The following is a 15,333-nucleotide window of genomic DNA, read 5'->3' as shown; positions in this document are numbered from 1 at the left end:
CCTGAGCCTTCCTTTGCAAGACTTCCAGTCATGTAAGCACATTCTAAACAGGTAATCAGGCAGGTGGATAGTACTTCCAACCTGTCATTTCTTTTTATGCTGTATCTACTCAAAATTGATTTGGATTGATCTGGGTTAAAGAGATTTATTTTTAAAGTTATTAGTTTATCATTGCTCAGCAGAAATATTGGTACCATCCTGAGGTTTCACCATTACATGGATATAAAATGTCTAGCTTTGGACTAAGACTGAGCTTTATGTATTATTTGACAATAATTCACCTTATTATTAAAGTGAACATTTAACAGAGGATTTTGATCTAAAATCATCTCTCCTTTTTGGATAATGCTCTCCTCTCCCTAGCAGTTTGACGAGCAGGCATTTCGCTATGTTGGTTTGAGCTATCTGCTTCAGTTCACGGGGTTCATCCACCTTGTCATCACTGTAAAGACGCCTCTATCTTTCTTTATAGCTATAATCAGAAGCCTGAGTGTGTATGACCAGCCATAGCAAACAATCCTTTCTCGGGTGCTCACTACTGTGTGTAGTCTCCAGGTAGGTCAGAACATAATAAACTATCACTTATGACTTTATCTCTGCACCTGGTTTCCCCTAGGGACACCATGATACAGTGTTGAACCTTTTGGCATAATTTTAAAGCCAACAAATGGAAAGCTGTTGGATGAGAAGCAAAGTTTCCATCTGTGCATGGTGAAGAGGGCCTCATTAGCTCCCAATGCCCAGTACTTCTAGAAAGTAGCATCACCTTAGCAATGCCCCATGCTGTGAGCGCTCACCACAGGAATAGCAAATGCTGAGCATCTCTCTACCCCCCACTGGAGTTCCCCTCCTCCCTGATACCCTACCTCAGAATAAAGGAGGGGCTGAGCTAGCTTATGAAGCATAAGATACCACCAATGAGTTTATCGTAGGAGGTTGCATTGTTATCTATATTACTTGCTGAATAATAATAGATTAGAAATATATTTGTAATTTAAAGTGATGCATCTGCCTGCTAGGAGATCCATTTTTACCTCATGTGTAAACTACATATTTAACATTTGGTAGAGTGGTACAATGAATTGGGCACCCAAGATTTTAATGCAAACATTTTTCATGGTTGGTGTGTGAAAAGATACCTGGGAAATATGAGCTTGGGAGTTGAGAGGTCACTTGAAGGTGAGGTAATCAGGTACAGACATTAAAGTGGCACGTCTTAGCTTACTGTCAATCACTCTTCATTTAGGCCTCTCTCTCTCTCTCTCTCTCTCTCTCTCTCTCTCTCTCTCTCTGAAGGGGGCCTCATGACCTGAGGATTTTTCTGTATCTCTCTTTGAGGGGGAAGCTTATCACCTGAGGATAGGAGAAGGGTTTATAGTTAGGAAATGAAAATTTCTTGGGAATCAGGTGTAAGCCTGGTTGGGGAAGGAGTAGGAATTGGCTTAACACTTTCCTTCTGCATGGGACCCAGGGCTAAGGAACAGGATTTAACTCACGGTTTTCCTCTAGTACAAAGCAGTTATAGAGAATAGGAAATGTTCAGTAAGTGAGGTTGACAGAAACAAAGATAAATACAGAAGATTTGAGACAGCCTTTGGCAGAGGGAGACAAGAGCAGACCACGGTGATGCTGGAGCACATCTAGTACCAGCTATCCTAGGTCCCCTCTAGCCACTGACTCAGGAGCTGCCATGGCAGGGCGTCACACTCTGTGCAGTCTGTGTTATCCACTGGACTGGTGATCAGTGTGAGAGCCACCGGAACTCCAGGGGCTGCAACCACCCCCCCACCCCCCCCACCCCCCGGAACCTGGAATCCTGCTCCAGATGAGATGGAGGCTCCCACTTCTAGAGTTGCAAATGTTGCCCAACTGCAGCTGGGAAGCATTCACAAAGGGGAACGACCTGGAGGGCCACTTTCCCAAGGGCTCACCCAGTCATATTTCCCACTAGGGTATGTAGTGCATCCTGCACCATTTAAGCACCATTTAGTGCCATTTTAGTTATAAGAGAGAGGTGCTAGCTGTGATACTGTACAAACCTAAATAAAAGCAACTTTAAAAATAGCTATTTAAATTATTAGCTCAACTGTCTCTTTGCTCCCAGTTTGAAAACTAGTTTGAAGGGTTTTCGGAATGTTTAGAGTAGTTAAGACCAAATTAACAAATTATGTGCAGAGGAACTGGGCCCAATTGCAGCACTAAGAAAAGGACGTTGCAAATCTATGTTGTAAACTTAACTTTGCATTTGCTACCTTGCTACGACTTTGAGAAATGGTGAAAATGTAAAAGCATCCCTTGCCTTAGTCATTGTGAGCTGATGTCTATAACTACATGAAGCTGGGGTTGCAGGGCTTTTGACACTTTCAACCACTATCACAGTAGACTTACTGCTCTCAAATGCTTGAGGAATGCTCCTTTCATTCATTTTGCTGTGAAAATAAAGCTGCTATAAATCACAGAACCTGCTTAAAAAAATGATCGCCACCAAGCCTTGTTATGGCCTCCATCATGGAAATGGTCAAAACTGAGGAAGGCAGAAAATGTGTCCTCCTCGAAACCTGGTTTTTCTATTTCTTTTCTCCACTTCCCTTCCAACACTTTAAGAGATGTTTCTCCCTCCCATTGCTATGTCTCTAATGCAAAGCAGCGGTCACTAAACTTGAGGGCGAAATCTGAGGTCATAAATGAGGTCAGTCAGTAATTTAATCTGTGAAAAACAGAGACATTGTCTGGTTAGTGTAGTGAGAACAGAGTGTAACCTAGGGCATTGCTTCCTGTTCAAACTCATTCAAGGGTCATTATTGCTTCCTTCTTTTATTCCTCCTCCTCACCCTCCTCTTTACCCTCCTTCTTCCCTCCTTGTCTAGTATACAGACAGACAGACAGACACACACACATACACATACACACACACACACACACACACAGGGCATACACACCAGGATCCACATTTAAAAGAAAACAATTCAAAGGATAAAGCAACCTTGTGAAATTTGAAAGTTAACTTGAAATTTTCCTAAAAACTAAGCACGTCAATCATACCCATGCATTCAAATAACCCCTTGAAACAGCGAAGATTCAAATGGAAGCCAGACAACTTGCAACAGCATAATACATCTTTTTATTCAGTTACTATTACAGGGTAAGAGCACTACATTTTTATCTTGTCGAGATGATAATGATGGAGATTTCAGTTTATAAAGTTCACTCTTCTTATCGGTTAAAAAATCTAATTATCAGAAAAGTATATATATATATATATATATATATATATACTCTTCTTAGGAAAAGATCTAAACTTTCTCACTTATGATCAAAAGCATATTTGTTCATTTATTTAAACAAAACAGAAGAGACAGTTTAACTCTTGGTTCCTGCTTTTAGAAAAGCATGGATGTGTTCTTGAAGCAAATGTACACAAAACATCATTTTCGACAGTGCATTCGACCATTGCAGGTTAGATGTCAGGTCACTGTGGACCCGAGAACCCCAGGTTCATTGTTCCAAGACCACTGATATACACTGGCTTCCTTAAACAACCAAGCAAGATATCCTTTCAGTGGCCCCTAGGTACAAACCAGCATACACAGGAACACAGCAAATGCAACAAGTGAAGAGATGGGTCCTTCCCTGTTCAGGTTTCCACGGTAGTCAGTAAATGCAGACACAATCGTTTCGCTTCCATTCCTCAACAGAAGTGACTACACTTGCTGGGTAAGAATCACCTCTGAGGGGATAGAAAAAGGCAGCAGCAGCTTCAGCAGTGACTCCAGTCTCTGACTCCCAGCTGGAGTGCTACAGCTCAGGTCACGCATTGTGGGTGTCCTTATAATTGTCATGGACTAGTGACAGTTTGTCAAGATTGACAAATCTACCTTTATATGTGTGTGTACATATATGATATATATATACACGTATATATGTGACTTGTGGGTGACAGCACATATACAGACACACATCAAGGACCATGCGATTTGTTCCCCTGTGTTTTCTGGGATGCCAGGGATTCAGGCCTTCCACTCCGCACTGACAAAAGTTAAACCAAATTGCCATGTACTTATTTTAACAAGACAAAACTACAGTAAAAATATATTTTTAAAATCTCCAAACTTCACTGGACACAAGCAAAACCAAGAAGGATCAAGAAAAGGCCAATGGAGTGCAAAAGAGGGAAACTTCTGAGGGGGTCTTGAGGTGAGAACTTTCTCCACCCCTGCTCCCCTCCACACCTCCACACCACCACGTGCCTGCCAGAGGATTCTCAAGAACAGCCCTGTTAGGCAAATACAGAAAAAGCAAGTGGAAACACACTTTTTTTTTCAACACCATAAATAAATAAATAAATAAATATGTCAAACAAGAAATAACTTATTAGGCACCGCTTGAAAGGCAGAAAATGTCAGGGACCAGACAAGCTGAAGTTAGCCATCCAGCTTTGGCAAGGGCTCTGCCCTTTGTCACTGGAACAGGAGCTTGACTAGGAACTCTCGGAGCAGGCAACCCAATCTTTTGTTATTCTAGGGAGACCTCCAAGGGGAACTGCTGTGCAATTCAGGTTCACACACCAGGGTGCATAAGTTATTCACCAGCCCGGAGCTCCCCTAGCTGGGACCTCCAAGCCTAGTGCTCAGGTCCTGAGCTCTATGGGAGGGTGGCTTCTCTGACACCGACAACCACAACCCAGGAATCTTAGAAACTTGCCCTTCTGCTTGCTCTTAGCTCCTTTTTGTGCTCCAAAGGAATGGGTGGGACTACACCAAGTCTGGCCATCTGGGCACAGGACCTTTTCTTAAGCACCCAGCTCTGCTCTGGATGCAGTGGAGCAGAGAAAGGGCCCAAGGGAAGATGGTGCCTTCTTTAGAGTAGAAAAGACCAGTTGCCTGGTCATCCTGGAACTGGGCTTACTTGACAGTAAGGCTGTGCGAAAGGGGAGCAGTAACTGGGGACAGTCTGGTAGCCGCTCTGAAGAGTCTGGCCCGCTGACCTGCGCAGGGGGTTCAGCGCAAGGTGGGGACTCAGCCCAAAAGAAACACACGATGGCTCAGTTTAAAGAAGCAGAAATAACAGCTTGAGAGGGTAAGGGTCAAACTGAGTTGGCGACGTTAAGTTTGCAGTTTGTACTAGCAGAACTGGGAGGGAGGATGGAAATTAACGGGTTTGGAGAATACAGTTCAGAATACCAGATGGCCCGAAAACATTCTCAAATCTCTCCCCGTTTACCTTAGTCACATAGCTTTGCTAAACAGGGGCGCTGCATCGCTGTCACGCACTACTCCCATAGCACCTGGTGTGCGGCTGTCATTCCCTCCCACCTGCTTCCCCTCTCCACCTTTCTGACCACTCTCCCCCTCCTGTTAGAGCCCGGCCTCAAAGCGTGCTGATCCTGGAAGCGCAGGTGCCATTACGGAAAACGCCTCCAGACTCCAGATTCTCGGGCTGGAAGTCCTCCACACTGTAGGCACGACTCTTCAGGGCAGTGGCGTAGTAGTCAACAGGCTCCTCCGCAGCGTTATCCATCCAGCTGAGGCACAGGATGCGCTGGAAAGAGCGCTTGAAGTTGTCCGACAGGAAGCCGTAGAGGATGGGGTTGGCACAGCTATTGGCATAGCCGAGGATGACAGACAACTGGCTCACCGTGGCGTCGTCTTGCTCGGCGAACACGTTGACCAGCTGTACCACGTAGAAAGGCATCCAGCAGATGACAAAAACCATCACCACCATCATCACCATTAGAGTGATCTTGCGCTCTGAGCGCTTGCGCTGCTGCCAGCCGGCCTTGAGGGCCACCATGCGCATCTTGGCAATGATGAGCACGTAACACAGGCAGATGGCCCCGACAGGCAGCAGGAAACCCATGAGAAATGTGTATAAGACGAAGCCCACCAACCAGCGCTGGGCGGGCTCGGGCATGAGCATGTTGCAGGCCACCGTGCCATCGCTGTTGGCTGCGGTGCGTGAGAAGACCACGATGGGCAAGATAACCAGTAGCGACAGCACCCACACGCCCAGGTTCACTACTTTGGCCACAGTGGGCCGACGGTAGCGCGCTGCCTTGATCGGGTGCACCACAGCCACATAGCGGTCCACACTAAGCACAGTCAGACAGTAGATGCTGGTGAACATGTTGACCGCATCCACGCTGAGCACCAGGCGGCAAAGTAGCGCGCCGAAGGGCCAGTGGCGCAACAGCGTGGAAGTGACCAGAAAGGGCACGCTGAGCATGAGCAGCTCATCAGCAATGGCCAGGTTCAGAATGTAGATGTTGGTTGCGGTCTTCATCTTGGCGTAGCGCAGGATCACGTAAATGACCATGGAGTTCCCACACAGTCCCACCAAGCATACCACGGAGTAGATGAAAGAGATGAGAATGGCGCTACCCTGACCCTCGCTTAAAGTCCCGTTCTGGGAAGCGTTTCGTCCAGGTTCTTCCATGCCGTCCGCAGCGCCGGACCCGGGACCCCTGCTGCAGGCTCCTTCCCCGCAGCCGCCTGGGCTGGGGCTTGGAGAAGAGGTGGGAGAGGAGGCGGTGCCATTGGGGAACATCCCAGCTGAAGTGGGCCGGTGCGGCCGCGGGTTGGGACGCTCACCTTGCGCCCTTGCTGCCTGCGCCCTCCCTAGGCTCAAGGCTCCAAGCTCACAGCTCACCGGCGCCCGGCGCCTCCCGGCAGCGCGCAGCAGCTGTGGCGAGCGCGGCTCCTACTGAGGCCGTCTGGCGCATCGCCCGGCGGCTGCTTGCTGGAGCGCTGTCTCTTGCAGCTCTGGGGGTCCTGGATACACTGGAGCGTGGAAAGAAGAGGAAAGGAGAGGTCAAGAGGCTAGAGCCCAGCGCGACATATCCATTAAGTGGAAAGGCTCTGGACTGATGAATGATTAATAAGCAGCACCATCGCGTCAGCAGCTACGAAAAAGCGGGGGGGGGGCATAGGTGGTTTATTCTCCCGTCATCGCTCCCGCCCCCAATTCTAGTCCCCTCTAAGCTCAACTCAAAGATTGCTTCAGATTTCTCTCATAGCATCTTCAGTCATTCCTAGGACAGACCTGAGAGTTTCTCTTCCTCTCTAAAGGGTAGGTGCCAGTCAGGAATGTAGATTCTGTCCCGTTCCACACCACTCCTACTCTAAGTAAAGACCGAAGCAAACCCCAGACATACATGTCTGGAGTTCCTCTTCATTTCTTTCTGCTGCTGCTCTCTTCTGGTGATGGGGGCGACTTCACCTGTCCCTAAGACACTCTTCAGGACCGGACCCTAAACACCTACCTCCTTTCCTGCTTGCCAGTTCTTCAAAACTGTACCTGGAGATTTCAGGCCGTCGGGTCCCTAAATCGATGTCTCCAGATGGCCCTTGCAAAGTGCTTGTGAGGTCTGGCGGCGCTCTGACGTTCTTTTGCGAGGTCCAACTCCCTTTGGGGCTGGCTGCTGCACAAGTGCCCACGCAAACACTGAGCAGTGGAAACCAGACCTAAGCCAATAGCATTATGAGCACCGAGGACCACAGTGGTGTGTTAAGGGATGCTGAGTTACAACATCCATCGCCCTCCACTCTGCAGCAGGGAGTGTTCAGGGGGACTCAGTGGAACCATTGGGACTATCTAACAAAGCTTGTAGTTCCCTGAGCGCCCCCCCCCACCTCCCCTAGGGATATCGACTGCAGAAGTCAGAATGCGGGGCAGAGAGCTCAGGAGGAGGCTGGCACTCCCTCCGGAACCTGCCAGGCGCGGTATTGGAAATCCATGTAGGTGTTCACTGGGGAAAGATTAGGCTGCGCGGCTTGGAACAGCTGCTCCCGCGCCGCGTCCCGGCTGTACTTTGTACCCGGGAGAGTTGGCGGGGTGGGGGATGGAGGTGGAGAGCGCCAAGGCCAGAATAGGCAGGCGCGCCAGCTCTTAATCCACGCGTGGCTGACTGAGCAACTGATGGACTGTCGTCAACCCTGGAAACAGTGGCAAGACTTTCAAGCTTTCCCCTATGGAATACTAAGGGATACTAGAGCCTTGAGGGATAACCCCCCTCTGTGTTCCAAATGCTAAAACCATTAAGATATAGTTATTAAAGCCCCAGGCTCAAAGCTCATCGACCTGCAGTTCCCATCCCAAGTCTGGGAACTACGGGCTCTTTATTGAGAAAGAATGGATGTTGATTTTTAAGGGACCTTGGGAGTTCCCAGGACTCTGAACCTAGGGTCTCTTTGGACTTACAGCTACTCTCTGCTAAAAGATTCAACCACCTATTCCTTTTCATGAATGCCGTTTCCTTCCACGAAATCCCTGCAAGTCCTTGCAGGAAGCATGCCAAGTCTCAGGAAGACTGGCCGCTGCAGTCCGGTGCTCACCCTGGAGCTGGGCTTCTCACAATTGCTTGTCTTCCTCAGTCTTCCTCTCACATCTCCACCAAGAGGAGGTAGATTTAAAACCAAACTTACCGAAGCTGTCCCTACCAGACAGTCTAGAGTGCACAGAATTGGACACCGCATTAAAAGTAAAGCATCAATCCAACAATGGCTTGTTGTTCTCAGAAATTGCCTACACATGGATTCTTCGCTCTCCCAAACTCAGTGCTGCTAGGAGAGAAAGAATCACGTGCGGTGTCCATGACGGCAGAGGCAGTCAGATTAAAATCAATGACCACAGACTCCCTAAGAGTGTGTGTAACAGATGCTGAATTATTCATGAGAAAAAAAATGTTCGCGTGGAATTCCAGACTTGATAGGACTGGGGCTATTTAATGCCTTGCTTTACCTGAACAAACCACTTACCTGAAGCAGAATGTGAGTTGGAGAGGAAGGTAGTTATGTTTCTATAAATAAATAAATAAATAAATAAATAAATAAATAAATAAATAGCAAATAACACAGCATGCATAAAGGGGCAGGGAATGTACATTGTGTTAAAAAAAAAAACTGAGATTTTTCTGAGAGGAGTATTTTCCTTGCCACCCCTGGAAGTGGTTTCAGTGCCTTTGCCAAGCCTTCACTGACTTAAGGCACCTGGCTGGATTTCTGGGATGGTTTTTCAAAGGTCACCATTTAGAGGCACTGGCTTTGATCATGGTGGCTGGGCTGCAGGGGTGGGAGTTTATGAAAGGCAGCTTTGTTGTCAGAATTTCATTAAATTCACTCTGCGACTCATCTTAGAAGGAAAAACTTCTTTCAATTAGGTTATGACTTTACATACAAATGAGGAAAAGCAGACGAGCATGTCTGTTCCTGATTGTGAAGAGGTTCTGAGGATGAACTATTTATTCATAAAAGAGCTTGACAATAGGACAGTTATAATTTTTTTTTATATATAGATAAAAAAAAAAAACCGTAAACAAGAAGGTGGAAACATTTGATCACTCATACAGACTGGAAGGCAAAAAGTTACAAGGCCTACTTTTCCAAACAAGTCTGATGGTCTTTCACACGCCGTGACCCAGTATCTCCACCATGGTCCTTTACCCCTCAAAACTGAAATCCAGTATTGGGGTGGGAGGAGATAATTAAAAAGGGAAACAACCAAATATCAACCAATTGATGAATGTATGGACAAAAATATGGTACATTAATCAGTAAAATATTACTTCCTCCGTTAAGGGAATGAAGTGTTGACAATATGCTATTGAGGAACTTTGAAGACAATTTAAAAACAAAAGAAGGCAGACTCCAAAGGCAACAATTACTCGGTTCAGTTCCTATGAAGAGTCTAGAAGAGGGAGATGCGTAGGGACAGGAAGTAGATCAATGATCACCAGTGGCTAGAGGGAGAAGAAGCTGGGGGAGGGACTGTTTGGTAGGCATAAGTTTCTTTTGGGACAAGGGAAGCATTTCAACATTTAACAGTGGAACTTTAGAAGAACGTGCCGATAGCAAACCATTTGCATGAGATACTTAAATGACAAAACTATGAATTTTACATCATTAAAAAGACTGAGCTGGATATAAGTCGTGTTGTTTTACCAAATCTCTTCAGTGGAGTGTGTCTTATGACATCTGGGACTCTTTATGTCTCACAAGCAGATAAAATACATGGTACTTCTGGTTAAGCCATGGAATGCGAAGACAGGACCCTTGAGCCGTCTGGTCTAACACTTTAACTGAAGTGTCTAAGACCTTGAAAAGCTACTGGGCTTCACGTTCTCAGGTCTCTGGTGACCACTCTTCCTGAGCATCTTTCACACTGTAAACACCTGTAAAGGGCAGAAAAGATGCTTTCTGGGAAGACAAGAAAGAAAAGGCCCAAGCAGGAAGTTGTAGGTTCTTAAGCAGATACCTTTTCCTCCATCATTGTAACTTCCCCCTGGTACCCATTTGATTATTAAACCCAATACATTGTACTGTGGGTTTGTGTCTATTTGTCTGTGCCTTGCTATAGAAGCATTTTGAGAAGAGAAACTATTCTTCCTGTTACTTCCTTTTAAAAATTAGGTTTATTTATTTATGTTTCAAATGTTGTCCCACTTCTCCGTCTCTCCTCTGCAACCCCCCCCCCATCCCTCCTCCCCTTTGCCTCTAAAGAGCTCCTTACACACCCACACACCCACTCCCACCTCACTGCTCTAGCATCTCCCTATGCTGGGGCATCTAGCCTCCACAGGATCAAGGGTCACCATTCCCATGATGTCAAATAAGGCAATCCTCTCCTACATATGCAGCTGGAGCCATTGGTTCATCCCTGTGTTCTCTTGGGATGGTGGTTTATAGTCCCTGGGAGCTTTGGAGGGGGGGGTTCTGGCTGGGTTGATGTTGTTCTTCCTATGGGATTGCAAACCCCCTCAGCTCCTTCAGTCCTTCCTTTAATTCTTCCATTGGGGTCTCTGGCCTCAGTCCAATGGTTGGCTCTGAGCATCTGCATCTGTATTGGTCAGGATCTGGCAGAGCCTCTTAGAGGACAGCTATACCAGGCTCCTGTCAGCAAGCATTTCTTGTCATTAGCAAAGGTGTCAGGGTTTGGTGTCTGCACATGGAATGGATTCCTAGGTGGGGTGGTCTCTGGGTGGCCTTTTCCTCAGTCTCTGCTCCACTTTTTCTCACTGTGTTTCCTTTAGACAGGAACAATTCTGGGTTAAAAATTTTGAGATGGGTGGGTGGCCCCATCCCTCAACTGAGGGCTGTGCCTAGCTACTGGAGGTGGCCTTTACAGGTTCTGTCTCCCCTTTGTTGGGTATTTCAGCTAATGTCATTCCCATTCTGGGAACTTCCCTGGAGTCTGGGACTTTCTAGTGCCCCTCCTCCATTTTCCCCACCCCCACACTGCTACATATTTCTGTTCATTTTCCTGACCCTCTGGACTTCTTTCTTGTCTCTTCCTATATCTAATCCTGCTATCCTCCCTTTTCCCTCCCCCACCTCTCTCCCTCACAGGTCCCTTCCTCCCTCTACCTACCCTGATTATTTTGTCCCCCTCTTCTGAGTATGATTGAAACATCCATACTTTGGTCTTCCTTTTAGTTAAACTTCACAGGTCTCTGAGTTATACTGTGGGTATTTTGAGCTTTTGGGCTAACATCCACTACTGTGTGTGTACTTTTGTTACTGGGTTACCTCACTCAGGATGATATTTTTCTAGTTCCATCCATTTGCTTAAGAATTTCATGATGTCATTGTTTATGATACTGAGTAGTACTCTATTGTGTAGATGTACCACATTTTCTGTATCCATTCCTCTGTTGAAGGCTGTCAGGGTTGTTTCCAACCACTGGTTATTATATATAAGGCTGCTATGAACATAGTGGAGCATGTGTCCATGTTATATGTTGGAGCATCTTTTGGGTATATGCCTAAAAGAGATATAGCTGGGTCCTCAGGTAGAACTATTTCTAGTTTTCTGAGGAACCACCAGGTTGTTTTCCAAAGTGGTTTTACCAGCTTGCAATCCCACGAGCAATGTGGGAAATAGTATTCTGAAGAGAAACTATTTAACTGAGCTTTCTGTTTCCATAACCAGCATAATACTGAGGAAATTACCCCAAACCTCCTGTTCTTTATTTTAAAGACTTTTTTTTTACTTGTTCTTTATTTTAACAAGCCTTTTCTGTACTGGCCCATAAATTGTCAATAAGTAAGTGTGAGTCTTTAGAAGAATCTCAATGTCTGCATAATACCATCATCATTAACAATTCTGCTTACATCTAAATCATTCTGAAAATTTTCGATTTGGTGATGTCCTATATCAACAATTATAATCCTGATGATTCTCCATTGATCATTCTTGGTCTTAAGTTTCCTGGCAGAGAAAGGGATCTGATAAAGGAATGGTACATGCTTTAGTAGCTAATGATGGTTATTTAATAGTATCATGCAGTGTGGAAGCCATTATACATGGAAGATCATTTCTTTTTAATTGCAGCCTGAGTCTCGGTTGGTTTGGTGAAACAGTAATTATCAGAAGCTCAAACTCTGTGTCTGTCAAAAAAAATTGCTAATATGGTATTTTCCGTTGGAACCTAGGTTTCCATCCATTCCAGGGCCAATGTACTTCCTGGAACACACTTTGTACTCGCAGCCTCAGAGTCATGTCTGCAAACACCTGTCCGGGCAGACGGGTATGAGCTGACTGTAAGGGTGAGGTGAGCACCACTCAGCCATATGGCCCAAAACAGAGTATGTGGCACGAAGCAGTTAATGAGATGACAGTCTAGTAAGAAAGTTACTAGGGTACAAAGTGGCTATCTGGCTAAGCAGAAACCCTAGACTTCATCTCCCAGGGATGCCCAATCTTTCACAGCAGCCTGGGCAGCCTGTGGTGAAGTTCATCACCAGCCTTAGCAAACTCGCTCGGCCTGCTGATTTTCCTATTGCCTCTTCTGTGAATCAGTGTGGCAGTCTCTTTTGTGCTCTCAGAAAAGACACATGTGGTGCGACCGTTCACATTCTTCCCTATGGATTCTCTGTGGCTAAATAATGTTTCTAAAACCACAATTCAGTACATATAGGGAAGTATTCATTATTATTAATGGATAAATAATGGAATAGAAATAGCCACATGCTACCTGTATTACTTTGAAGAGTCCTTAACAACAATACATTTTCTTTTGCCGTAATAGAGCTTTTGTTATTTAAGGATTTTAGGATGGGTGACATTAGTTTCAGACAATTGTATTCAAACCTTTCCTTTTTATTATTTGTCATTTTCCCCACAGTAGCAACCACAAAAGAAAAATGCTTTCAAAGCAACAAAGCCACATTTTTACTTCCTTTGATACCTCAAATGATGTTTGATTCTTCTCGGAGTGCTTAAATACTTACAGCAGCTCGCCCATTCCTTAAGAAATGGCTGTTCTCTTGGAGTAGGCCACAGGTGTCAATCAGATTCACCAGCCACAGCAAAGGGCTGAGTGTGGAAGAAAAAACCAGTTTTGCAGAAGAAATCTCACATTACCAGTACTCTTCTGTTACTGCCTCTTTGTTCCCATCTTAAATATGTTAAAATGGGAGTCTGGGTCAGGTTCTGCCAGGCGAATTACTATAATACCTCTGCCCTGCTTTCCCACACAGCGCGGGGTGACAAGAGGCAGCAGCTCCTGTGACAGCCTCGCTTTCTCCTTATCCAGAAGTAGTCACAAGACAAGAAGCCGAGTGGAGTCACCTGGTTAGATTAGAAAAAAAAACTTTTTGTTTACGTCCTAGATCAGCCAAGTCTTCATGGCACATGCCCTTGGTCTAGGATCTGGCTTCTTATACTAACTTATTTTTTGGTTGTAATATTTGTTATAGGCACAAAATTCAGACTAGAACAGAATGGACTTAATTTCATAGTTGCATTAGGTATGCTCATAGTTTTGTCCCCATTTCTTTGTTAGAAGTAACTGGAAGCGAAGTCCTAAGTTCCATTATGTATGAAAAATGTATTTGGAAATATAACTTGATAATTGATTCAATAATGTAAAAGAAATTCATGAAATACTCACTAGGTGACGTGCACTATTTGAGTTACTGGAGACACAGTGGCACAAAAGTTAACCAGATTCTTCTTCTCATGAAGAGAGCAAATTGATGGATACACAGGTACTGCAGGTGCATTTAGTACTATGTCTAAGGGAGAAGATATCCGGAGTGCAGGGTGGGGTAGGTATGGGTGTATTTGACAGGGTTAGATCAAAAAGGAAATAAAGAGGGTAATGTTTGCCTGCCCTCAAAAGATGTGAAGGTAAAAGAATACATATTTTGGGGGGAGGGATGTTACTCTAATCAGAAGCTTTGCATGCGTGTGGCAACTGTGCAGATGGCTGCAGGTGTGGTGTGGCACTCAGTTTTCGTCAACTCGGAACACCTGGAAAGAAAGACCCTCAGTTGAGGAAGTGGATCTAGCATATTGAATTGCAGGTATGCCTGAGGTGGTGGTATTGTCTTAATTACTACTTGATATATTGCACTTCTGTTACTTGATATAGCACTCCTTGGACCTTAGCATCTCTAGGCAGGTTGGTCTGGGCTTTATGAGAAAGGTTATTTTATTGGTTTACATTTCAAATGTTATTCCCTTTCCTGGTTTCCCTACAAAAATCTCCTATCCCACTCCCCTCCCCCTGCTTCTATGAGGGTGCTCCCCTAACCACCAATTCCCTCTGGCTTCCCCACCTACCCTGGGGCAACAAGCCTTCCCAGGACCAGGGGCCTCTCCTTCCATTGATGCCCAACAAGGCTATTCTCTGCTACATATGGCACTGGAGCCACCAGTCAGTCAGTGTGTACTCTTCTGTTGGTGACTCAGTCCCCGAGAGTTCTGCGGGATCTGGTTGGTTGATATTGTTGTTCTTCCTATGGAGTTGCAAACCCCTTCAACTCCTCCAGTTCTTTCCCTAAAAACTCCATTGGGGTCTCTGTGCTCAGTCCAATGATTAGCTGCATTCATCCACATCTGTACTGCTCAGGCTCTGGCAGAGCCTCTCAGAGGACAGCTATACCAGGCTCCTGTCAGCATGCACCTCTTGGCATCAGCAATAGTGTCTGGGTTTGGTGTCTGCAGATGGGATGAATTCCCAGGTGGGGCAGCCTCTGGATCATCTTTCCTTCAGTCTCTGCTCCACACTTTATCTCCATGTTTCCTCCTGTGAACATTTTGTTCTCCCCTCTAAGAAGGACTGAAGCATTCACACTTTGGTCATCCTTCTTCTTGAGCTTCATGTAGTCTGTGAATTGCATCTTGGGGTATTCCAAGCTTTTGTGATAATATCTACTTATTAGTGGGTACCATGTGTGCTCTTATGTGATTGAGTTACCTCACTCAGAATGATATCTTTTAGTTCTATCCATTTGCCTAAGAATTTCATGAAGTCATTGTTTTTAATAGCTGAGTAATACTCCATTTTGTAGATGTACCACATTTTTTGAATCCATTACTCTGTTGAAGGACATC

At 45.5% G+C, this 15,333-nt stretch overlaps 1 protein-coding gene across 2 annotated transcripts; it reads right to left on the bottom strand.

The window, feature by feature from the left end:
• Nucleotides 1-3,098: 3,098 nt before the first annotated feature.
• Sstr1 (somatostatin receptor 1) lies at nt 3,099-7,599 on the bottom strand. 2 transcript variants are annotated; one of them, XM_032907782.1, is made up of 2 exons: nt 7,259-7,599; nt 3,099-6,776 (listed from the first exon to the last, which is right to left on the bottom strand). In XM_032907782.1, exon 2 carries the CDS (start codon nt 6,541-6,543, stop codon nt 5,368-5,370), a length of 1,176 nt encoding a protein of 391 aa, XP_032763673.1. In that variant the 5' UTR covers nt 6,544-6,776; nt 7,259-7,599; the 3' UTR covers nt 3,099-5,367. The 2 variants fall into 2 exon arrangements, with proteins under 2 accessions (XP_032763673.1, XP_032763674.1); XM_032907783.1 differs by having other exon boundaries at nt 7,294-7,599.
• Nucleotides 7,600-15,333: the final 7,734 nt, after the last annotated feature.

This window comes from Rattus rattus, chromosome 7, assembly GCF_011064425.1.
Source record: "Rattus rattus isolate New Zealand chromosome 7, Rrattus_CSIRO_v1, whole genome shotgun sequence".
Taxonomy (NCBI): Eukaryota; Metazoa; Chordata; class Mammalia; order Rodentia; family Muridae; genus Rattus; species Rattus rattus.
The sequence above is the reverse complement of the archived record's forward strand: the minus strand, read 5'-3'. Positions and strand labels throughout refer to the sequence as shown.